We start from the raw sequence: 27,889 nt of genomic DNA on the forward strand, positions 1-27,889 counted from the left end.
TATGATACAAATGACGTGCGCTTATTTTTGTGAAACTAAATATGGAGTACAAGAGTACCTTCACCATCGAGAGTATTCAGCATGAATTGTAAATATGAGCACAGTGGCGGATCCAAACATCTATCTTGAGGCTTCCTGGGGGGGTTGTTTCATGAGTGTAAACAGTATACACCCTCGACAATCCAGTGGATATTACGGCAGTGGTAGTAACCCCTGGAGGATGTCGCGGAAAAAAAAGTGAGTACTATGTTGAAAAAACATGGTTTTAGATATTAGATAAAAATTCCCGGAATGGAAGGGATATCATACAGCCTTAAAACACCCTTCTGGATCCGCCACTGGAGCGGGCACTTGTTTGCTTTGTAAACTATAATACTAATGAACTACAGTAGATCGATCATATGTAAATTTCCACACATGTAGTTATGTACAACACTTGGTTTAAATTCCTTATAAAAATCACAGACATAACTTGGCATTGCGGCGGTTACATCATATCACATTGTCTTTACTACAAGACACAACTTCCTTAACCTCCATACACACCAAAAACGACGATACACTTATCTTTTTCTATACTTTACTGCGACCTTTTCTGTATATAACTTCCTGGCGACTTTGCTATAACATAATCTGACATTCAGAAACAGTAATTTTGCCCATCCTTCCCCAGGTCGACGTTTGACATCATTTCACCGTTCAGAATATCACGACACATTGAAGATAGAATTTGTATATAATTGTACAGTTTAGATACAAATCCACATTTTTTCTTCCAGGGCTGTTATGAAGTCGATTTATTTTGTTATAGAACTGAAAATGTATCATAAGGTCAAAATAAATCAATAAGAGCGTTATCTCATCTTATTGTTTTTTTTTATATTTGGCTCAGATTGGTTAGAATGGGAGAATTGTGTGTCCTTTAAACGACGACAACGTACTATGGGTAGGTTAGACACGTTTATTACCTTTTGTGTTAATGTTTTAAGATAATAATGACTATAAGATTATTTCCTGTCATGCGCACTATAACTATTTGTGGCAAGCCTAGTTGTCATTCCTTCAAACAGCAATGCTGATCCAATAATCAGCTTAGTTTTGTAATACATCTTAGATAAATTGTATATAAGATCTCGGCAAGGATTTATTAGCGTTATCTAGGTCTTTGGATTTCGTACTTACTTCAGAAGATATCAATCTTATCTATTAGAGTTACTTCCCTTAGTCTCACGGAGTAATTAGAGTTACTTCCCTTAGTCTCACGGAGTGAAATACAGGGAAGTAACTCTGACAGAAGAGAACGATGAGATATCAGATAAATATTTCTAAACTCTTCTGTACATAGATTTTGTGAAATATTGGATCAACCTTGCTCGATGAATGCCTAACATACTGGCTTGCCATATTTATCATTACACATACGTTTCCGCTCTGGCAACTGCCATCAAAGAATGGAAGGGGCAATTAGCTACGTCACAGATGGTGTCGTCACCGTGTGGGTCACGCTTTTGATGGTGCCCATTCTCATAGTTCATGGATATCAAAGTTGGCACATCGTTCAAATGGTCATTCACCTTTCTATCATTGTCTTTAGCAGACGGACATCTATTGTCGGGCTTCTTCTTTTTCTTTTTAACATTGTTTTTAGTATTAACTCTTTTGTTAAGAAACGTTTTTTGCGATGTCATATTTGATTGACGGGGTATGGAAGGCAAAGAAACCCTATCTCCATTTCCACTCTTACCGTTTCCAGTTCCGTTTTTGGAGTCGGGCGAGATCCCGCGCCCAGTTGAAGACTCGGATATATGTGGAAGAAACAAGTGAAGTTCTGCGTGCGCATCTTCCTCTTTAAAGTCCACTTTGAAATAAACCTCATCCGACTTAGTTGAGCTATTGTCAGAAATGTCACCTTCCTCAGATATCACATTCTCACTTTTTGGATAATGTTTCGGAATTTCAAGTTTTTCCTGGACGACGGAAGCATTATCAGGTTTAGGAAGCGATTTCGTAACATCAGTTGTTGGATCCGTTATGTATGGCGTTGTGTGATTGGGTTTGCCTCTTCCGTTGTTAGCACGGTTCACTCTGTCTGTGTTTCGGAGTGGACCCAGGGGGTCCTCCACTGCCGGATTGTCCTCGGAGTATTCCCTGTTCACCTGTCCTTCCAACACATCGTTCTCACACAGAACATTAAGTTTTTCCGTGGCCTCCAGAAGACGTTTAAAAGTGGGTGACTGGCTCCGCGGGTGGTAGCCATGTTTAGACGGAATGATGACCTTTTCTCTCCTTTCTTTCTTGGATACACGGAGTCTGTATTGTAAGGGTTTGACTAACTCCGCTAGGAAGCGGATATCGTTATAGCCCTGGCCTTCGGGGTCAAACGACGTTGAATAGTTTCTCTTTGGTAAAGATGTAAGTGAGGATGAAGTTAGTTTTGATAATGTGGCCTTGAACTTGGCAGGGGGATCGGAGGTGTCAGGGTCAGAAGACCGGTCTGAAGACTTGGCGCTACCCTCGCTCGGCGATTTCCGGAATGTCGACGGTTCTGACGGAAATGGCCCATTTATATTCATTCCTCGCAATCTGAAAACATCAAAAAATGAATTCATTGTGATATCATTTAAAATTAATCACACAATATTGAGTTTATTTGTGTGCAGTTTGAAATTAAACGCTCAATGCTGATCAAATACACTGTTAACCTGTAATTATGTACAAAAGTGTGAGAAAGAGTTTCGAGTAATCTTCGGTACAAAGCTATAAGTCAATAAATATTTAAAACACAAAATGTAGTCATTAATATTTTCACGTAAAACCTATAGTCACGCAATATACACAGCGAGTAAGTACACGTGGCCGATGTTTTAATGCATGACAATTTTAACATTTTCATTGTTGAAACACATTTCGAATACGTTGCTCAAAAATCAAACTAGACATTAAATAAATATGCACTACAGCAATGATCTAAGTTGAAATGGTGTATAGCGACACAGACAACTTGGAAGTTCTGCTAATTTGTACAACTTGGCAAACAACACGAACACTAACGGAACACTTCATATTTCCCCTGCAACACGGACACAGGAGCCCGATACTGGAGTCTGTCGGTACCCTGGGTAAGAGTATCACGTCTGTTGTCATCATTAAGGGAAAGACAAATAGTCTTCGTAACGATGATATATTGTTTTGTAATATGATCGTATTAAATGATATACCGAGCGTTATCACACACAAAAAAACCCTCGCGCTCCCGCTAAACATCATCCGACCAACATTTGGAAAAAAGATTACACCCTCCTCGACAAAGCAAGTCATTGTTATTATAGATAACAGGTAAAAATTCTATTTTGGCGTTGAATTTGCATTCTTATGAGTATAAACAATATTTAATAAATGTCTTTTTCGTGCATTCTATATGACAACAATAACGCTAAGTTAATATATTAATACAGTACTGATAAGTAAACATTTTAGATTTTAAAATCCTGTGTGACATGTACTTATGAATTATGAATATATTTATATATTTGATTGAAATGCAAAATGCTCCGACCGGATTTAACTCGCAACATACAAGTTGAGAGATTATATCTGTCAAATTACGAAGATAATCATATTAAATGTACACTGTACATGATTGTATGCATATCCAAAATGCTCTATAAAAACATAAAATAAAAAAGTCAAATACACAATTAGGACCTCCTGGTATTGCCACGATAATATCGCCATAGAAATATAGTAAGACTTACCGATTTGACGTTTAATGCAGTTCAGTATATGTCCAGAATAAACTCGTATTCACAAGTCAACACTAGTTCAAATCTCTGCCACCGAGCCGAGATCACTAATATCATGTATAACGTTAGATCACTTTATACACTGTCACAGTACTTACCTTTGTATATAAACCTGTTAATTACAGTACAGGTATATACTACACCTATACAATGTACATAGTCAGCATTGTTTGGTCATCTGGGTCCTATCTATCCTGTGTCCCTAATACATTTAAATGTACCCACGTCTGAACCGCGCGCGGAAAATGTTTGGGGTTAAGTTTCCTTAAATGTAGTGTTTTGTATGAGGGGTAAGGTAATAATAAACAATTATATAGGAGCCAGCACTATGGTGTACGGTGGACATTTAACATTAGCTGTTAGTGAAGAAAGGGCCAAATGATTACGCCTAAGTGCTCACGAAAGGCAGCATCAAGGGAGAGAAAGAACCGAAATTATACATAATGTTTGACATTAAAATATAATAAGCCTTTGAAATCTCCGCAGATTATGGAATGTATACATGTATCCTATTTCTGTTCTCAATAACACATTGAGATTATTATTTAAGTGGGACAAGAGTCATGTGTTATTTGGCAAGCTGAGTAAGTAATCCTTGTGTAGAATGCTGAAGGCTTCCGTTAGGTAACAACGTCAGGGAGTGTTGTCACCACATCACAATCAACTACATAATTTACTAGAGATGGGGAGGGATGCAGTAGAAAATACACGATAGCCTGATACTCGCGGGTCAAAAATTTCGCGCATTGACTTAAAAATCAATATGATTAAAATACAGATCCTTATTATCAGTACGTTGATCGTAGGATCTGACAACATCCCATTAGGGGTCACGTTCTGGTGACCTTTGCAAATGGCCAATCAAATTGCTGCTGGTAGAATCTTGGCTGGGGACGAAATAGTATGAAAATAACTGTCAGAATTAATTTTGGGTATATAGTCATCTTGCCAAAAAAGCACAACAAAGCTAAATGTATATATATACTGGGGCGAAATGGAGTTAACAATAATTGACATACCGATGTGTAGAAAATGCATTTGATCTGAAGTACACGTGGCAAAAAGGTCATTCTACCATGACCCCTTATGGGATGTTGTCAGATCCTCTATTGAACGTAGTGGTTATATGGATCTGTATTTTAATCAGATTGACTGAAAACGAGAACATTAAATATCAAAAAAATAAAAAATAAATGCGATTATGTATATGATTTATGTATATGGTTTATATATTAACTAACATTTTGCGGGTTAGATTTTCGCGACCAAAACAATGTCCTGTAAAATCACTAATTATAGGCGTAATCCCGCCAAAATAAACCCTGTACGATATCTGTTGTAAAAAAATTATTCTACAACAGGGAATAAAACAAATAACAGCTCATGAAATTTAAACTTAAAATTCAACACCTGCATATGAAGAAAGGAAAACTTAGCCGAAAACATTCTCATTGTAATTTGACACCATGAAAAAAAGAAAGAAAGCTCAATGACGTAGAAAGAATGTAACGTTTAACCATTGCGATTTGGGTGTTACCTTCCGTACCTCTCTGACCCAATATTTAATGTAATACATCACGTAGAAAACCAATTACGATATTACAGAACACTATACGTATACCCAGTGTACCCCGTACGTGTATGGTATGTATAATCAGTGTGTTGATGATAAACGAAAGTTTACATGAAATGGTCACGTTCAAGTATTATATATGCAATAAAGACGACGTCAAGTTCTTTTGTCACGTGTAAATAAAGGTGAGGTCATGTCCTTCTGTCACGTGTAATTAAAGACGACGCCAAGTCCTTCTGTCATGTGTAAATAAAGGTGACGTCATGTCCTTCTGGCACGTGTAATTAAAGTCGACGTCAAGTCCTTCTTTTACGTGTAAATAAAGGTGACGTCATGTCTTTCTGTCACGTGTAAAAAAGGAAACGTCATGTCCTTATGCCACGTGTAAATAAAGGTGACGTCATGTCTTTCTGTCACGTAAGGTAAATGAAGGTGAAGTTTAGGTCCTCTTTCATGTGACAATGCCAGTCCTCTGGTACGTACAATGTATGTCACGTCGAATTCAACGTCATGTACTTCTGTCACGTGTAATTGTAGACGACGTTATGTCTCGTTTTCATGCGTATTTATGTCAAAGGTGAGTCGCATCCACATATCACGCGCGAATTATCAAACGTCATTTTCGTATTTGGTGTAATTTTTGTTTTATCAGAATTTTTACTGAAATTTAGATGGATAAGAAGATATGCGTTATCAGGTATTGATACATGTATATATATAACACTGACACCTTATCACTTATCAATTTAGAGTATCGAAACTACCATTGGCTGACTGTGACCACCTGAGTCCATTTAGTTACATTTGATGTGTAGGTTTATATAACCATCCATGCATCAGATGCTAAGCTTTTACAATGTGGAGGAGACTCATTCACGAATCACGATCACTCTCTGCTAATCACCGTATGTGTCCCCCGTACAGTTACAAATTATATTTAAGTCCTGATAGAAAAGTGTACAAAGGAATTTAAACTGTGGCCTAGACCAGATGTCTTGTTTTTACACAATAATATTCAGATCAGCAACAGATAGACTTTTAATTAAATTAAGACTTTATGGTAGAGATTACCGAAGGCGGCATACGCCGTTTTCGACCTTGTACCCAATCAGCCCTATCGCCGAGTTAAAGTGGCACATGAGTGTGAAAGTAAACTGTGATTTTGTTCAACAAAAGATCTCAGTTATGAGGTGCAACAAGCATTGATAGCAAAAAACTGATTGCACATTCAGAAAGAAAATAAAAGCCACCGTTTAATTATTGTTTGCTATAGTCGAGTTGTTAATGAGAACGAGTTGAGCAGACTTAGATACAATGATAAGCCAGTGATCCGAATGGCTGACGTTTATGTAACAATCCAGACTATGGTCCTCAGTGTCATTTACTGTTTACTTTGGTATATCACATACATTTAAAACTAAGCTCGACTTGATCTCCTATTTACGAAGGAACTCTTTGATCCAAGAACCGAGGAAAACAACACGGTATCCAGTAGCATTGTTACCCAGAGACAGATAATGTTGATAACACTGAATGCACACTCTTAATATTCGCTACCGTAAACGTTACTTCTCTGGGAATAAGTAAGAGTCACCATCGCTGGAATTGGGAATTAGCTAGAGTCACCATCACTGGGACTGGGAATTAGTTAGAATCACCATCACTGGGACTGGGAATTACTTCAGAGTCAGCATCACTTGGCCTGGGAATTAGTTAGAGTCACCATCGCTGGAATTGGGAATTAGTAAGAGTCACCATCACTGGAATTGGGAATTAGTTAGAATCACCATCACTGGGACTGGGAATTAGCTAGAGTCACCATCACTGGGACTGGGAATTAGTTAGAATCACCATTACTGGGACTGGGAATTACTTAGAGTCAGCATCACTTGGACTGGGAATTAGTAAGAGTCACCATCACTGGGACTGGGAATTAGTAAGAGTCACCATCGCTGGAATTGGGAATTAGTTAGAGTCAACATCACTGGGACTGGGAATTAGTTAGAGTCACCATCACTGTGACATGGAATTAGTTAGATTCACCATCACTGGGACTAGGAATTAGAATCACCATCACTGTGATTTGGAATTAGTTAGATTCACCATCACTGGGACTGGGAATTAGAATCACCATCACTGTGATTTGGAATTAGTTAGATTCACCATCACTGGGACTAGGAATTAGTAAGAGTCAACATCACTGGGACTGAGAATTAGAGTCACCATCACTGGGACTGGGGATAAGTTAGAGTCACCATCACTGGGACTGGGAATTAGTTAGAGTCACCATCACTGTGACATGGAATTAGTTAGATTCACCATCACTGGGACTAGGAATTAGTTAGAGTCACCATCACTGTGATTTGGAATTAGTTAGATTCACCATCACTGGGACTGGGAATTAGAATCACCATCACTGTGATTTGGAATTAGTTAGATTCACCATCACTGGGACTAGGAATTAGTAAGAGTCAACATCACTGGGACTGAGAATTAGAGTCACCATCACTGGGACTGGGGATAAGTTAGAGTCACCATCACTGGGACTGGGAATTAGTTAGAATCACCATCACTGGGACTGGGAATTAGTTAGAATCACCATCACTGGGACTGGGGATAAGTTAGAGTCACCATCACTGGGACTGGGGATAAGTTAGAGTCACCATCACTGGGACTGGGAATTAGTTAGAGTCACCATCACTGGGACTGGGAATTAGCTAGAATCACCATCACTGGAACTGGGAATTAGCTAGAGGCACCATCAATAGGACTGGGAATTAGTTAGAATCACCATTACTGGGACTGGGAATTAGTTAGAGTCATCACCACTGGGAATGGGAATTAGTCAGAGTCACCAAAAGTTGCATTTATCAGCAAAAGAAAGTACAATGCCTTTGTCGTTCCAACCAGATTAATATAACAAATACACTTTTTGATCCACATTTGTTTGGAAGAAATACTACACGTGTTTGGTGTTTCTTTCTTCATAAATGAAACAAACCTGTAATGTAGGAGGAAAACAAGCTCTAAATTATAATGATAAATACAAGAATAAAGTTGTTTAATGTTTTCAATAGTAAACATTAATCTTACGTTGTTTGTATCAAAATTAAATATCCCACACTCAAGTGTGGACCCTTTACTACCGATCAATGTTTTGTGTAACTTATGTCTGTTAAAACCTACTTGAGAGAGAATTAAACCAGATCTATACTAGTCTGGCCAAAATAGCTGCTAAAGACTCGCACTTTATATATCCTGCCAAAAATGGCCTCTGTAAAAGTGCAACTTTGTTAGTTTAAAACCTTCGTTCCGATACTTAATGTTGCAAATGGCGGAAAACAGAAATTCCCTTCTTCTTTCTTCAACCACTACTCTCAAACCGCACCACCATTGTGCTTCTTTGTATTTACCTTCGAATGTCCATCGGCATCCGTGGTACTATGAAAACCTGTCTTTTGCATCAATATTGTATATAACGCTATTTATCTAATTATGATATAATATCAAACTTGTAAATTGAATATTTTGGTCGTTCACATATCGCTATTCTGGTTGATCCGTCACAATTTTATTGCATTCCAGAAATGAAGAAACATGTTTTCGAAAACAAACATAATATGCTAGCTCTCAAAACAACATTATTTACTAAAAACGTTTAACTAGTGTAATCTTTTGCACACGTAAATATAATTATTTGATAATCATAACTAAGAAGCAATCAGCAAACGTCTATTTAGATGCTATGGTCGATTCCAAGGTACCCGATATGTACTCTTTAGATATTTCATTTTCAAGAGACGACCTCAGTATAACATTGATCCCTCGGTAGAAGCCAGTCATGCCGTGAAAACAACTGGATTTAATTAAGTTTGATGGTTTCTATTGTGAAATGCCACATTTTCCAAAGATGTGATTTTGCCTTGAAAGGTATTTGAACAAAAACTGACGAAGTTTGAGAAGAGATAATTTCGTACACGACAAATGGTGCCATAGAGCATGCCCTCCGTAGAGAAAAATATCCATGGAAGGATTATTTATAATTCATATATTCAAATAATGAAATATAATTCTAAAACATTTATCTGTATTTGATGGACCGGATTGTGTGACATATTGAGGAAAGTATAAAAGGTTTAAATACCTGAAGAGTTGACGACTCCGGTAAGTTTACAGCCTAACTGAGGTCTCACCATCCCTTTAGATCACCAGCTGGTCAGAGTACGTTTTGATTATGTGAGAAAAATTAATATGTGATTTGGTATGAAACCGGACACGGTATACCTGCTACCCTAAGTATCAAATTACCACCAACAGCCAATAATGCTCACATGTACAGCCTTCTGGCATGACAGGTGTAATCATATGCCTTGAATACCTGTCTCTGGTCAACAAAACACGCCTCGATATGATACACAGGTATTAGGCAAGGATCATTGGACGAAACTATTACAAACCCCAACAACTTCAATTCGTAAACGTCAACTTCGAATTATCCAGAATACAGGGTCACAAGACGAAATAAATCGAAAACGTCATTTTTACACAGAAAGGTGATAGAAAATATTTCTTACCGTCTTTCCTGCTCAACTGACCTCCGACGACCGACAGTCTAAAATGTCCGTTAGATTTAAAGTCCTATTGTAATCTCACTAATCCCCAGTGAACTCAAAACACTTGTGGGTGTATTGGGGTTTACAGTAAAGAAGTTTCCAAAATAACTAACATCTCTGTTGTTGTCTGTGTTTTGTTTACAGAGAATGCTAGTTTAATCTCTTTTGGGTTACTGTAAACCAATTTTCTTTCATTTTTTGGCGATTTCCATTTCAAAACAAGATCGCGAAGATTAACATCCACGGATTTTAAAATTGAATGGAAATGTTTATCAATGTAAGCGATGTAAATATTAATACGTGGAGATAAATTTTCACGAATTCTCTTGGATCGTGAAATTCGCGAAAGTAAATCGCACGGGAAAGAAAGTTTGTTCACAGTGATGGGGGAAATGGGAGATAGTTGTTAAAGGAATGAGAGGGAAGATAGGGGTCTTAGATAGGGACGGTGTTGTTAAAGGGGCGGGATGCCAAACGGAAGCTATGGGGTTATTAAAGGAGGGGTTGTTAAAAAGGTGGGAGTGAGATAGGAAATAGGGGGTTATAAAAAAGGCGGGATGGGGTTGTTAAGGTATTGGGATGCAGAATAACAAGAGGCAAGTGACAAGGTTGATTCGAACAAGAACCAAGTTTTCTATTGGCTTATCAGCTTACCAGTGCAATATACATGTAAAGTAAGATTACATGCTGTATCCAGTTGGTAATTATGGTACGAAGAGTACTTACTAGAAAGTGGCACATTTAATGATGCGTCCTAGTGCTTCATGTTGAATTTGTCACCGTCCAGTTCCCATAACTGCTAACTGAATGCAGTCCAGTACTTATTTTCATATTTGACAACAATCTTATAATAAAATCACATAATGACATGGCGATGTTTGAAGTTATCAATGGAAGGACGATTATCAGATATAGAGTAGTTCCAGGTGGTCCATATAACCAGTCTCCAATACGGAATCATCTAATACGTGAACTCAGTCACTTGCATTTAAAATTTTATCCATAAAATGACGGAGCAGAATTTCATGGTCCCGATGATTTTATTGTGGACTCGAACATTTCATCGGCGAAGTAATATAAAGGGGTTTTATTTTAAAGGCCCATTACCTTTCCGGAGCAAAATATAAAGGTTTCTTAAAAACCATTAATAACATCAGAAAATGCGTACCGATGACCTAAAATAAGGTTACGACACCAAACATATGCAAGATTTCCTGCGTAATATGTGAAAACAATGGAGAGTCAATTCGCTGTTTTGCCGTCTGGCGCAGTGATAGTCAACTACCGCCCGGTATTTAGGACGACGGCGGGAAACATAATACGACCCGCGTTATGAAAATAAACATTTTATTTATTTTAATCAAATCGTTCAGAAGGTGATGATAAATATAGTATTAACGGTAAGTTAATAATTCTTAAGACTCTACAAAATTATCGATCTTGTTTTACATTCCCATTTAAAAATTTAAAGCCGTTTCGGAACGGTAGTGGGCCTTTATAGGCCCACTACCTTTCCGGAGCAAAATATAAAGGTTTCTTAAAAAACATTAATTACACCAGAAAATGCATACCGATGATCTAAAATAAGGTTACGACACCAAACATATGCAAGATTGCCTGCGTAATATATGAAAACAGTGGAGAGTCAATTCGCTGTTTTGCCGTCTGGCGCAGTGATAGTCAACTACCGCGCGGTATTTAGGACGACGGCGGGAAACATAATACGACCCGCGTTATGAAAATAAACATTTTATTCATTTTAATCAAATCGTTCAGGAGGTGATGATAAATGTAGTATTAACGGTAAGTTAATAATTTTTAGGACTCTACAAAATTATCGATCTTATTTTACATTCCCATTTTAAAAATTAAAAGCCGTTTCGGAAAGGTAGTGGGCCTTTAAACACAGCCAGATCAAGAAATAAGATTTATGCGAAAATCGTAAAATCCTTTTAAACTCGCGGAAATAATTGACAATAACGCACGTTTTTTTTTAACTCTTCGTTTATATTCCATATGAAATCATGTATATATATATATATATACGATATAGCAAACAGTGCGGCGGTTCAAATTGATCATGACTTGGCACATGTTTAAGTAATTATCCGATATGGAATTAAAATTAGACATGCTTTGTTGAATTGGAGTAATTAAGTGTGTATTAGTTAGAGAAATCGATGTGTGGCAGATTGAATATAACGATAATCCTTTAAATGTTCAGACGTGTATGATGTATCGGAAATCAAGACAATAAATTTAAATCTTCCATATTAATTAACAAAGGGAAATAACTCGTATATAAATTGTAGCAATTGTGAAGTCTACAGGGCATTTTTTCTGTCTAACTAGAAGAACTACAAGCACGTTAAATATTTCCCATAGATATAAGTTTAAACATTACAGTTTGACATTAACGGGTATTTCAGATAAAGATACCTTCCTATTCGTTTTGTCATAATAAATATAGGTTACTTTACCTTATTAAATTATAATTTTAAATCGGAAATTATTTTCTTTCGTTAAATATTGTAATCCTAATTAATAAGGCATTTGGTTTCTTTAATAAAGTCAAGGGCGTAGATGAGGTATAAATCCTTGATAAAATGTTTCCGAGCTATATAGAATTATTGAATATCAAAGTTATCTTTTATGTGTAACGCCTAGATGTAGATTGAAAAATAATACAAATATATAACTGAATGCAGTTCAATAAAGTATTATATATATAAACATCATACAGGGATCTATCTATCTGTTGTCCACAAAGTCTATAAAGAATTTTCCATCCCCCTATGTTTCTGCACCCTCAGTCAGTGTCTTACTCCACTACCATTCGGTTATATCAGATCATAGGCGAATTACATAGGTATAGAACCGACGATGATGTTTCTGATTTTAAGTGATTTGGGTTAATCAGTTTATCGTAAGGCAGCATTGACTAAATTGCGGTTGATGAAAGGATAAATATACTAGAATTATATTACAAAAATAAAATAAGTATCACATTATGTTATAACAAAATCGAAAATATACAGCATCAATAGAAAGTAACCAACGAGACCAATGTCGAAACATATAATTGATATCGCCCATAAGATTATTGATTTCAAATGACATAATTATAACTTGCTGAAAGTATAATTATACTGCTACCATTGAGAATAATCAGTCAAAGTTCGACAATATATAGGAAATTGTTACAGAGGCTGTTCAGGAACTGTATAGTGTATTGTATGGCATTTCTTTCACACTCTTAATAGTCAAACGCGTTATATAAATACTTGTTTGCGTGTAAACATAGCATACAGTTATAAATAAGATGTTACGTGAAGGTCGACAGACATAAAAAGCTATTGCCTCGTGGTGTATTTACTCAAGGGTATTTATTTGCATGAATTGATATTTGGTAGGAATTTGCAACAAAGCCATGTAAAATCAATCTTAGGCATTATTCTAAATCTATAAATAGACTTACACTTAATATAAGTGTTCACGTTAACCTTGTGTGCATTCTTGCTAAGTAAAAGTTATATAAAACACTGTCACAAAACACGTATCACAATACTATCTGCATGCCCACGACACTATTGAGGCAAATGAATGCGAATCATTAGAACTACTGTAAATAATATCAAAACGTATATATAGCAAATTTTGTTAAGACATCAACATTCACACCATCGGTTTATTCGTAGAAATAAGCGCGAGAAAGTTTTAATTCGCGGTTACCTCTCCCCGGTAATAAACCCAAAAATAAGCACCTCGCCAAATATAAGTAATCAGCAGTAAATTACCCCACGATTCACTCCTTTTGTGTGAAATTCGACATGTTGATACATTTTGTCCTTGTTCGATTTATTTGGAGTGTTGGCTGTAGTTTAATTGCATGCATTTTGTCGGTTTTGTTGTGTTTCAACCCAATAAGATTACATTGCTTTCTAATGACAGTCGGACGGGAGCCTGTTGATCAATGTTAACATGCTACATGTTATAGTACTATACGCTGACTGTATAGATATTGGTGATGACATTGTGTGTTTTAGTGTCTAGAAATACCATACAATTTGATCAACAGTCTATGAAATCTGTCCTAATTACAATGCTCCCATAGTTTGTTTTGCCATTGTGTCATTAACGTATTTGTATAACGTATTACATGTTAATGTGGTTTGAACAATAATCACAACTATATCCATTAAGTGACAGGAATCATTTCAATGAGTATAAATATGTAACAACCAAGCGTCCGTATAAAATACCACGACGCACATCATATCACTATCGATATGAAAACATCCCGCCGAATACGCGAAGCGTCTGTCGTCCCGTTACCTCCCTTTCGTGTATCCTTACGCAACTGGAACACCTGGTCAGTGAACGAGTTTCACCAAAAAAGGCTAATTGATCTGGTTGTACACGTACCGCAATCTCAATCGAATATCTCGCCGAATGTGCGGAACACACTGCCGAATTTGTGGAGCGTCCATCCGAATGTGCGGAGAGCGTCCATCCGAATGTGCGGAGAGCGTCCATCCAAATGTGCGGAACACCTCGCCGAATGTATGGAACTATCTATTGCATCCCTTCGAATATATAGAGCATCCCGCTATAGAATTTGTATTATTAATACGAAACGAATATGACATTGAAAATAAAAACGTATATATGGACATAGGAATATATCGATGCTTTGTCACAATTGTGGTCCATTTCACACACCTCAAATTTTATAGGCCTTGGTTCCCGGCCCAACACACGGGGTTTACGATTATTAGTGATAAAAAACGAACAGAATTTTCCATCATTGTCATCAAAGAACTGGTCATATATAATGATCACGTTCGCTTTGTCTTTTTTCCTTTACGTTGTGTGCGAAACAGGACTTGAATGTTTACAACTTGACGAGGGTAAAAATCAAAAGCAGTCCTGATTCCGGTGCATTGATCTTATAATATAGATTTTCATTGTTAAAGACATAGTTATACGCTGTTGTCGTGTTACAAAGTCTGGTACTCCACGGTACGGCATTATAAGTGGAACCTATTCATGAATAAACGTATTTCAGGTCTGATTTTAAATTACAGCAGTGAATGTAGTTGTGGAGTTTAGTTTCGTTCTCCACGTTGACATAGCGTTGCCATTGATAATTCCGAAGCACAGGGCCTTGAAATATTGATTATATGTATACATGCATTCTGATACATTTTTTTTGTGCCGTACAGATTGACTTAATGATGTTCGTTTAAAGTAAAACAGGCCATAAAACGTTTTTAAGCTAGCCACCCTTCTCGTAGATCATGTAGAGTATGATTTTTACCGTTTTTGTAATCTAGACCTCTGAAACTTTTAAAATGGTGTCAGGGCACTCTGGTAAGTGCATGATTACATAATCTGTAACTCATTCTCAGATCCCTGTTTTGTCAGCAAACGGAAGGATGTCAGTGGAACTGTCTATTTATTTCTCAACCATCTACTAGATTTTGTTTGTTTGTTTGATTAATTAACGTCCTATTACTAGCCAGGGTCATGTAAGGATGGCCTCCCATGTATGCGGTGTGTTGTGTGTATGTAGTGCGAGGTGCGTGTTTTAGGAGACTGCGGTATATTCGTGTTATGTCTTCTTGTATAGTGGAACTGTTGCCCTTTTCATGGTGCTATATCACTGAAGCATGCCGCCGAAGACACCAAGCAACACACCCCACCCGGTCACAATATACTGACAACGGACAAACCAGTCGTCCCACTCCCGGTATGCTTAGCGCAAGTAGGAGCAGAAACTACCACTTTTATAGCCTTTGGTGTGTCTCGGCCAGAGGACAGAACCCAGAGCCTACCTCACAGTGGCAAGCGCTCAACCAAAGACCAAACGTAAAGTGGTGTCAAGGGAGACGTTAGGAAGAAGAAAGTAAATTAGAAAGAAAGAAAAGATCCTATATATGGTTAAAATCATTTAAACCTGCTCTAAAGACCACCTGTATGTAACGACCGCCCAAGACCGCCCGTACATATGTATATACAAAATTACAAATGTAGTAACCACCTGTATATAATTGTTGCTTATATATAACGGCAACCTGTATATTAATGGACTGCCTGCCTGTATATAACAACCACCTGTATATAACATCCACCTGTATATAACATCCACCTGTATATAACATCCACCTGTATATAACATCCACCTGTATATAACAACCACCTGTATATAACATCCACCTGTATATAACATCCACCTGTATATAACATCATCCACCTGTATATAAACCACTGTATATAACACACCATACCCACCTGTATATAACATCCACCTGTATATAAACACGTATCACCACCTGTATATATAATAACATCCACCTGTATATAACATCCACCTGTATATAACACCACCTGTATATAAACCACTGTATAACATCCACCTGTATATATAACATCCACCTGTATATAACAACCACCTGTATATAACATCCACCTGTATATAACATCCACCTGTATATAACATCCACCTGTATATAACATCCACCTGTATATAACATCCACCTGTATATAACATCCACCTGTATATAACATCCACCTGTATATAACATCCACCTGTATATAACAACCACCTGTATATAACATCCACCTGTATATAACATCCACCTGTATATAACAACCACCTGTATATAACATCCACCTGTATATAACATCCACCTGTATATAACAACCACCTGTATATAACATCCACCTGTATATAACATCCACCTGTATATAACAACCACCTGTATATAACATCCACCTGTATTTAACAACCACCTGTATTTAACGACCGGTTTTAGCCTCCTATATTGCGTCGGGGTATATATTTGTGACCAGACCTACAACCGTTGACGGGTATGTTTGACTTCCCAATCCACCAGCGCCCTAATACAAGGCAGTTATGACAGTTTGATGGGACAGATTATTTACGACCAGACTGTTAACACCTAAGTACATCTATCTGTAATCAATCACTATATATAGATCATAGCGACATGTAGGTGGGAATGTACTTATCCAAAACGTGCCAAAATGTATTCAGTCCACTCGAAATTTTCTACAATGTGTTCTAGCTGACCTTAATTTATTTTCATGCTGTGTTCTACCTATGAATTTTTGTTTAACAAGAAACTTACATTTGTCTTTAAACGAGTGTAATTTACGTCTGAGAACGAGGTTTGAGTTGTTTTAGTGTTTTATAACCTCGGAGCTCTCACGCTCTGGGAATTATAACTTTGTTCCAACATGAAAGCTTGTACAGAAGTAGTCGCAAGACTGTGACGACTAAGACATCTAAAGATATGTCAATTTGACAACAAAAATATTCATAAAGATTCAATATTTCCATAGGTAAGTGATTACGAGGTGTTTGAATATCGGATATACACCCTGATATGCAAACAGACCTAGATAATACCAATGATAAGTAGTGTTAATCCGGCCGAGGCTCGTCCGGCGGGGGGTTCAAATCCCGAAAGGATTATCTACCGCGTAAATAGGTCGAGGGCCACGTTAAGGGGAAGGGGGTTCTATAACTGGAATGTGGTGACATGCCAATCGCAACTTCTCAGAGAAATAATCGGTTCAATTTTCAAAGATCTCGCGATTGGTGATATACCTGTACGTTATAGTTATGGTAATTATAGGGAACGCGTGATCACATTGACGGGAATGGGAAGACTGTATAACGTTTCAGTTTCTTGTCAGTCGGCATCGTCGGAGACCCACGGGTGATCGCACAACACTACGCTACACTTATATTAACGTTAGTGTATATATCGCCTGGGTTACCGAGGATGCAGTTCGTGTTAACGCGACACGGATACTTGACAAGTCAACATTGTCCGAAGCATCGTCATTTCTATACATCACTTAAAGATGTTTCACCGCCGACAGAGCATAAATGGTATTCATCAATTTAACAATAATTGGTGTTAATCGTGTACATATATGTCTAATTTACACAAAGATAATATGAAATAATTTATTTTGTTTTGGTGCATGCACAATCGTACTTAATTCCATATAGAACATAGTGCCATGGAATTTTTTCAGGATTCAATTAATTATTTTCAATATTTATGTCTTGAAGTAAAATTAGAAGCTCAAACCTTTCAATGGTGGTAATGGTCTAACGTAAGTAACTTTTGTAACTGAAGAAAAATACTAATTCGTCTGCTCCTGGTTTTGATAGCGAAAAAATGCCATTTGTCAGTGGTTTGAGCATCTTTACAATTTATAAAAATATCAATATTGATCTGCATATTGTCTTTTATTCCTACATTTTTTTTAAAAGACGCACTAAAACTCCACCACACGAACATAGGAATTTACATTGCACTCGCTGCGATAACGTAGCTCTTATCGAACGACGGACGGAAGATTTCTGACAGATGATCGTCGACGGTAGCGGAGTGAAGATAGGGTATAGGTTTTCGTTCTAAGGAATTATATACATATATTGCAATACATAGTTTACTCCTATTTAGAATCTAGATCGAGAATTGTATATAATCTTAATCAAGAAATTAATTGCCAATTCATAACCTCTTTCACAAATCTTAATCAAGAAACTATTATGTTGACAGTATGCTAGGCCATGAACATATCATAGATAATTCCCCGGTCCCTGTGGCTGAGTTATGCATAGTTCCCTCCCATTCACACACGGGCACACCTGTTACCACCAAAGCATGTATTCTTCTTAGTAAAATGTATAGTGCATACACTTGACCATACAACCTTGTGTGTAGATCAAAGGATCATCAGCGGTACACGTCCGCTGTATAGTATAACCCTTTTCTGCAATACACGATCGATTTGAACAATACCTATCAGATTCCATCAAACCCGCGTCAGAAACATCAAAACACGACCCTCACGTGTCCTCGGAAATATCAGTTCCTACTGACACGAACATTTACAGGCATTGATCCGTGAAAATCTATAATCAATATGTATATTATAGACATGACTTAATTGTTGAAAATATCAACTCAATATATCCATATATTTATCATTGTGTGTACAAAATAGAGGGATACGAATTCTATATGATTTTTTTGGTTCACGTAATGTACACGATATTTTACAACCATTACTCTTTTGCAGCCTATCAAAAGTAATGTTATAAGTGTATATCATGACTTATTGTGTTTATGTCATGCAGTTGATGTGTAAGTTGTTTTGATGAATTGCTAATAAAATCTTCAAAATATGCAAAATAGGTATTTTCCATCAATGATCAGAAACAAAAATTGTAGCACGAGCCCCCTTGTACTGATTACAGGCAATCGTTACCTTCGGTATTTTCCGTAAAAGAGTTTTTTGGTCAGATTTTGTGTACTATAGATTTCTATAAATTATATGTGTTCAATATCACAAGTCCCTGTGCATACTCTCCATGTGTTAATTCTATTATAGATCGTATGCACGAGATCAATCGTCTATATTCAGATCACTGTATATTAGATACATGTGTTCAATCTTCTTTATCTTGTGATTTTAGTGAGCCACCAACTTATATTTACCGTCAACATGAATCCATTTATCCCATTTACCGTCAACATGAATCCATTTATCCATGTTAGTCATGATGTTAGAGTTTAAAGAGTCCTCGTGCGTTAAATGCACGTATATATATACATTTGTATATGATCATTGTTCATGTCCCTGTGCCTATGCATATATATGTATGACTGTTTACAACAAGACAACCGTCCAGTATACAAACCTCAGTATCTGCCATATTAAATCTACATACAATGGAGTATTATTGCTTCAGAAATGATAAAAATCGAAACGCGATACCTACCGTCCGATGATAATATTAAACATGCTTTGTTTTAACTATGAAATAAACGAAAACAATTAAAAATGTATGTACATTATCGGTACATCGCACTATAAAACAGATGTTAGCTGCAATGATATAGCAATATCACAGTTATTAAAGTTATCTCATTATCAGTGTAGTAACGGGCCGCCGGTTAATGTTCTTTGTTAATGTGGTCAATCATATGTACTCCTCCGAGTACATGGGAACGGCAACTGTTAGTCATTCAATAACAGGAATTTTAATATTAAGTATCAGTAATACTATTTATTTATTTATTCTTCTGTCGCTACTTTACAGAGACCGGCATTGATAGGAGATACGCCGTTGATTTAATCAAGAATTACCAATATTCCGTAATATGCGACATTCTAAAGCATTTTTAAAGTTATAAATCATAAATAATTGGTAAATTATTTCTCACTTCAGCACCAAAAAATGTCGCCAGTTGTCTTGCTCTTTTATAAATATGACAGAAAATACGATTAAAAATATCACGAACTATTAAGAATAGATACATGGAGCTTCATCAAATAATCCATCTTGATAATGAATCTAAATTATTATTGGGTTGTGGCACAGAAATCAATGAAAACCATAAAATAAGATTTATCCGATATCAAAATAGAGAATATAAAAATGAAATGTCACCAATTATCCGAATGAGGTTGACAAAACACCATATTGCAATGCGACGCTTTCGAACCTTGCAAAGGCGTCACCAGGCAGGACGTGTATACAGATACATTTTGGCCATTTGCAATGGAATTCCATTAAACGGCGAGATCTGACCGAAGTACATGTATTATATACTTTATGACATACAACCACATACCATCTGTTTATTTGATAGCATGTATAGATACATTCAAATCATCGATATGAGAATAACTGAATAATCGAAACAAGAAATCCTGTATAAAAAAAAAATCTAAAATTTCTACCGCTCCAAAGTTAACTCTCAACTCCTGATATTAAATCTGAACAGTTGATACTTTGAGAACCCTCGGGATGTTGATAGAATACGATACAAAGTAAACTGAACTCGCTGGATCAATCGAAAACCAAATATCAGTGCAATATCCGAACAAACGAAGCTGATTCAGTTGAAGTGATCTTAAATGTCCGAAGGAATGACGTTTCAATGTTTAAAGTGTTTATTTGAGAACTCGAAAAAGTATTTATTTACAATACAATAAAAGGCGTTCCTGTAAGTATTTACAAGTCTACAATAATGGCAGTTAGCGAACAACACTTAACCGCTGGGGAGGTCGTCCATTTTACTCTACTAAACAACTGTACCTGCTGTTTAATGACAGAAATGTATACTACCAGGTCACTTCCAAGTGTTATAGCCGAACTCGAAAATTGTGTCACTTCATTTCGTATTCAAACATAAACCAGAATTCAAAACTATTGCCGTGCTTGTGAACTTTTTAATCTTTCCTGGCGCATACAGAAGTACATTGATTGATGAAGGTTACTAATAAATAGGCTACAATCTTGTCCATTTCAAGTGCGACATATACGATAGTAATTTCGTATCCTTGGCAACACGTAATCGTATGGTACACATGTAAACATATGCTTGTTTATTGTAAAAACCAATAACACCAGAAGGTAATTGATTATTAGTGTTAATATTGTTTGATTACAAAACAAACAACATTGTCAGTTTCCTTTCCAGGAGGTATTTTGTACTTAATAAACGAATTTCTTTGGCAAAATAATGAGATTCATGGCTCTCTGCTGTGGTGTTTCACCCTTTTAAGCAAGACAGCGTAACTAAACATATATCAAACTAGTTGTTTACATATGTGGCAAAAGATGTAGGTCTAACTGAAATATGTAACTAAATCTATGGTAAAGTAACTAAACTTGTTCATGAAACTGAAATGTGACCACACATGTATTTTAGAATGTATTTAGAATGTCATACAACTCGACCACTCGATCACTGTGGTCCAGAGGTGGAGGAATGATGGTAGAATGTCATAAATCTCGACAACTCGATCACTGCGGTCCAGAGGTGGAAAGATGAAGGTAGAATGTCATACATCCCGACCACCCGATCACTGCGGTCCAGAGGTGGAGGGAGGATGGTATTATGTCATACATCGTGAGCACTCGATCACTGCGGTCCAGAGGTGGAGGGATGATGGTAGAATGCCAAACACCTCGACCATCTGATCACTGCGGTCCAGAGGTTGAGGGATGATGTTAGAATGTCATACACCTCGACCACCCGACCACTGCGGTCCAGAGTTGGAGAGATGATGGTAGAATGTCATACACCTCGACCACTCGATCACTGCGGTCCAGAGGTGGAGAGATGATGATAGAACGTCTCACACCTCGACCACTCGATCACTGCGGTCCAGAGGTGGAGGGATGATGGTAGAATGTCATACACCTCCACCATCCGATCACTGCGGTCCAGAGGTGGAGGGATGATGATAGAATGTCATACACCTCGACCACTCGATCACTGCGGTCCAGAGGTGGAGAGATGATGGTAGAATGTCATACATCTCGACCACCCGATCACTGCGGTCCTGAGGTGGAGAGATGATGGTAGAATGTCATACATCTCGACCACCCGATCACTGCGGTCCAGAGGTAGGGAAATGATGGCAGAATGTCATACACATCGACCACCCGACCACTGCGGTCCAGAGGTGGAGGGATGATGTTAGAATGTCATACACCTCGACCATCTGATCACTGCGGTCCAGAGGTGGAGGGATGATGTTAGAATGTCATACACCTCGACCACCCGACCACTGCGGTCCAGAGTTGGAGAGATGATGGTAGAATGTCATACACTTCGACCATCTGATCACTGCGGTCCAGAGGTGGAGGGATGATGTTAGAATGTCATACACCTCGAACACCCGATCACTGCGGTCCAGAGGTGGAGAGATGATGGTAGAATGTCGTACACCTCGACCACCCGATCACTGCGGTCCAGAGGTGGAGGAATGATGGTAGAATTTCATACACCTCGACCATCTGATCACTGCGGTCTAGAGGTGGAGGGATGATGTTAGAATGTCATACACCTCAAACACCCGATCACTGCGGTCCAGAGGTGGAGAGATGATGGTAGAATGTCATACATCTCGACCACGCGATCACTGAGGTCCAGAGGTGGAGGAATGATGGTAGAATGTCATACACCTCTACCACCCGACCACTGCGATCCAGAGGTGGAGAGATGATGGTAGAACGTCTCACACCTCGACCACCCGATCACTGCGGTCCAGAGGTGGAGAGATGATGATAGAATGTCATACACCTCAACCACCCGATCACTGCGGTCCAGAGGTGGAGATCTAGAGATGATGGTAGAATGTCATACATCTCGACCACGCGATCACTGAGGTCCAGAGGTGGAGGAATAGTGGTAGAATGTCATACACCTCGACCACCCGATCACTGCGGTCCAGAGGTGGAGAGATGATGGTAGAATGTCATACATCTCGACCACCCGACCACTGCTGTCCAGAGGTGGAGAGATGATGGTAGAATGTCATACACCTCGACCACCCGATCACTGCTGTCCAGAGGTGGAGGGATGATGGTAGAATGTCATACACCTCGACCACCCGACCACTGCTGTCCAGAGGTGGAGGGATGATGGTAGAATGTCGTACACCTCGACCACTCGATCACTTTGGTCCAGAGGTGGAGGGATGTTGTTAGAATGTCACACACCTCGATCACCCGACCACTGCGGTCCAGAGTTGGAGAGAGGATGGTAGAATGTCATACACCTCGACCACGCGATCACTGCGGTCTAGAGATGGGATGATAGTGATAGAATACTAGACCCTTCCACCGGTCGGTCACCACGATCTAGAGGTGGAAGGCTAGTGGTATTCCGACCTTTTTACATGGCGGAATGAAAAGAAGAATGAGCAAGTGGTAGAATGTCAGCAATTTTAACCATTCGGTCACCGCGATCCAGTGGAATTGGAGGGCTGCTATTATATCATATAAAAGACATTGAAATCACTCTACCATTAGTAGATTTTCACTAGGCCACCACAGCCCAATTAAGTATAAAGTATATATATCAATTACATGTAGGAAAGTGTATACGTTTCTAACCTTGTTTATTGTAACACACCTTGTGTTATGGTGCAATAGCTTGTTAAAATGTAAAATTAGTCTGTTATCAGTTTGATGAGAGGGGTGACATAACCTATTCACAGTTAGTCAATCCCGGAATGATCCCAGGTGTCAGCCTATCTGGTGAAACCCCTTGTTACCACCAAGGACATCGATAACAATGTCTGGTGTTTGTAGTGAAAAGACACGACGTTTTAAACACGCCATTGTTAGGTAACAGCAGAATTAATTAAACGACAAGCGTCAGACTTTTTTTATCTCTAATAATATGTCAACAGACGTATCTGATATTTGGGTAGTCTGATATTTGGGAATCAGGAGTGAAGCAAGCGGGATTAGAAGGGTCTGAGAGACAAGGAGGAACGAGATTACATATACGACAGGAAAGAGCGTGATAGGATAAGGGAATAGAAACGGGAAGGGACGGAATAGGGACAGGCCAAAGGTGCGGGATAGGAGCAAGGGATATGAAAGGTACGGGATAGAACCGGGAGATAGAAAAGGGGCGGAATAGGAGAAGGGTATAAGAAAGGGCGGGATAGAAGCGGGATATAGAAAAGTGGCAGGATAGGAGCGGGGATAGGGAAGGGGTGGGATATAGGAGAGGGCGGTATAGGAGCAGAGGATAAGAATGAAAGGGGCTGGATAGGAGCGGGAGGAGCGGATAGGCGGGGAATAGGAAAGGAGCGGGATAGGAGTGGGGGATAGGAAAGGGGCAGGATAGGAGCGGGGTATAAGAAAGTGGCGGGATAGGAGCGGGATATAGAAAATGGTCATGATAGAATCGGGATATAGAAAAGGGGCGGGATATAGGAGAGGACGGTTTAGGAGCAAAGGATAAAAAAATGAAAGGGACTGGATAGGAGCGGGGGTTAGGAAAGGGGCGGGATAGGAGCGGGGGATAGGAAAGGGGCAGGATAGGAGAGAGGTATAGAAAAGGGGGGGGGGGGTAAAAGCCGGGAATCGGAAAGGAGTGGTAACAGGAGCGGGGAATAGGAGGAGGAAATAGGAAATCCAATACAAATACAAGGGTACTATCCTTACCAAGTACCTGACACTATCCCTACATAATACTACATTAAATGTGTCAACAGATCGACACTGTCGATAAGTAAACAATGAAGCAATAAGTTAACATTGTACCAAACAATGTAGATATAAGGGCAACACTGTGTCGAGAAGTAAGAAAACCCATTGGTTTAGGCAATATCGATAAATAAACAACAACAATGCAGCAATGTGATAATGAGTCCATGCGTCGACAATAAGTCACAACATTACACAAATAAGTCGCTATTGAAACGTCACCCTTAAGTGCTATTAATCATATTCCTTTTAACCGGTTAATATACTGTGATTGATATAGAGATACAGAATACTTACGAACAGCTCGTTCTTTCTCTCCTTCTGACATTTTTGAAGTATATCTCCGTCTGTTGTCTGGTAGGACCAAGGATGGGGACCCGTTGCTCGGCGGTTCCAGCTGAACTCTTCCCCGAGTTTCGCGAGACACGTGAATCTTTCTGAGAACTTAAATCTGATTGTGATTCTGACCGACTCAGACTCTCTGGAGTATTCACAGGAGGCACCATCACTGGTCGCTTCCGGTCACGTGGACGATAAGAGATGATGTGCCATAGGTCCACGCCACGGACCTTCGGAGAGGAAACGACCGGACGGTGTCGTGGCGTACTCGGGAACGACCAGTGATGTGTATGGGACCTTACAAGACTAACTGGCATCTCCATTGTCTTAAATGTGTAGGATCGCTTGGGATCCAGGCTTTTAGATGATTGCTTGTCTGGGATCCAGACTTCGTTATAAATGGCGGTTCGTCCTGGATTAAGACGTACGACATGTATGGGCGAAAGTTCGTTTAGGATCAAGATTTACAGGCAATCCTGTGATCCATAGTTACGGCTCATGGGGATTCTAGTCTCATTAGTCAGCCCATCTTCATTTATCAATCCTTTTGCAGTTTTAAAGTTTCTCTTTCACACTAATCCAACGAAGCTAGTATTAACTGTTAAGGAATCCACAATCCACATACCTTTCACAAAGCACGAATTTAATCCATCACTCTCTCGAATTCCATATCGACAAATTTAAAACCACACCATACCTTTTATTTAACAGTTTCCACTGATCCCTTTAATTGTGCTATTAACTCGACGGTCATTTAAAACTTCACAAGTCTCGTCTCAAGTTTCTAAACGTCGAGAAATTTAAACGGGAGGCCAGAACCTTCGGAAAATCAATGCACCGCACTTGAATCCTGACCAGTAGTATGCGATTCGCCGTGTGACAAAACTACGGGAACATTGTAGACCAACTGGAATATATCCCTGGAGACAATAGACTATCAGGAATGTCTGTGTAGGCCTGCTCACCCGGGAGCTTCGATGTATGCCCCCGTGAGCCCCGCACTGACGGCACGTCAACGCGCCAACGAGGAAACAAATGACTCCACTCAATGCTCAATAGTTCGATCTGTATATCAATCAATCACTTCATACATCTACTACATTGTACGACGAACTATGATATATTGTGGACTTTAAACACGGTTCCCAGCCGAGGGGTAACACACAGAAGTCTAATACACAATAGCCATGTAAATATTGTCAACTTTACCACGTGTTCAATGAAATGCTCAAAGTTTTGAATGAAAGGTGGCATTTATCTAAATTATGTCAAAGTAGGTTCCTATTCAATTAAAGAACATTGCAACAATTTGTGGCTTTGTTACGGCGTTTAACTAAATAGTTTCAAAATTCAGTAATAAAGAGAAAAATCTCTATTCGTACCTGTTAATAGAAAAAAAGTCCAAGGTAGGATTATATATAGAACAGAACAGAAACGTCCCCGTGGGACTCTACATTAGTGGCCATTGATACTGATGAAGTAAATGTTTGTTCAGAATTCTTTGATCATGGTAGTATTGTGTTTGGTTAAAGTAATTAACAGTACCCTCACCAATAACTCTCCTCTTAGCTTTGCTACGCGAGCTTCTTTCAAAAAATGTCCTTTATCGTGATATCGCCTTTTCGGATAGCTGACTCTTGTGTCGCTGTAAAGGAGTGGAGTCCCGATGTGTAGGAGGTTGACGGTCCCCTGCCCTAACATCGCCCAATACCACTCTGTAACGACCGGTATCCGCGGGGTTGGAGATATTATACACACTGTTGGAGCCACAATGGGAAATTATTGTTTGTATATTACAGACCTTTAAATATTATTTATCTTATCAAATAAAACATGTGATTTGTTGATGTTGTGGATAAGTCCCGGGTAAATACGACAAGTTGTTCACACAACCGCGACCTCTTCTGACGTACTGGCACACATCCCGGGCGTTATACAATATTGATATACATAATGAATAATTCTGTGTATTTGTCAGACATAATTTATGTAAACAAAATGGCTTGCGTTGTTTGTAAATCACAAACTTTAGTTACGCTCTAATGAAGATTTCTAGAAGTTTCATTTCATTAATTCTAAATAGATCGTCGAAGATACAAAGATCTGGATCTCTCATGCATATCTACAACATAAATTATCATAATGTATATCTATTGTTATCAACATACATTTACTTTCTGGCCAATGCTTGGTGTCTCCAGTATTACTTCTTTATTCCTAATTTTGCGTCCCCGATCCCGATTTCTCTAAACGAATAGTCATTAAGTCGTCTTTTTACGTACCTAGGTCAAACACAGATGACTTAATTCGTATATTTCCTGTTAAGCCTTAACATAAAACCTTTTGTGGTCCTTGTGCCTATGGTTACCTATAACTCTAGATACTCATTGTGTCTCTCGTATCTCGTTACCAATACCATTCTCGACCCCTGGTATCTCTCGTAACCAATACCATTCTCGACCCCTGGTATCTCTCGTTACCAATACCC

At 38.5% G+C, this 27,889-nt stretch overlaps 1 protein-coding gene across 1 annotated transcript; it reads right to left on the minus strand.

Moving 5' to 3' along the window:
* Nucleotides 1-349: 349 nt before the first annotated feature.
* On the minus strand, nucleotides 350-27,178 carry LOC138329067 (uncharacterized). The gene is made up of 2 exons (XM_069275794.1): nucleotides 25,360-27,178; nucleotides 350-2,583 (listed from the first exon to the last, which is right to left on the minus strand). The coding sequence occupies exons 1-2, from the start codon at nucleotides 25,722-25,724 to the stop codon at nucleotides 1,413-1,415; spliced, it is 1,536 nt and encodes a 511-aa protein (XP_069131895.1). The 5' UTR covers nucleotides 25,725-27,178; the 3' UTR covers nucleotides 350-1,412.
* Nucleotides 27,179-27,889: the final 711 nt, after the last annotated feature.

The sequence above is a fragment of the Argopecten irradians genome, chromosome 1, assembly GCF_041381155.1.
Source record: "Argopecten irradians isolate NY chromosome 1, Ai_NY, whole genome shotgun sequence".
In the NCBI taxonomy this organism is placed as follows: domain Eukaryota; kingdom Metazoa; phylum Mollusca; class Bivalvia; order Pectinida; family Pectinidae; genus Argopecten; species Argopecten irradians.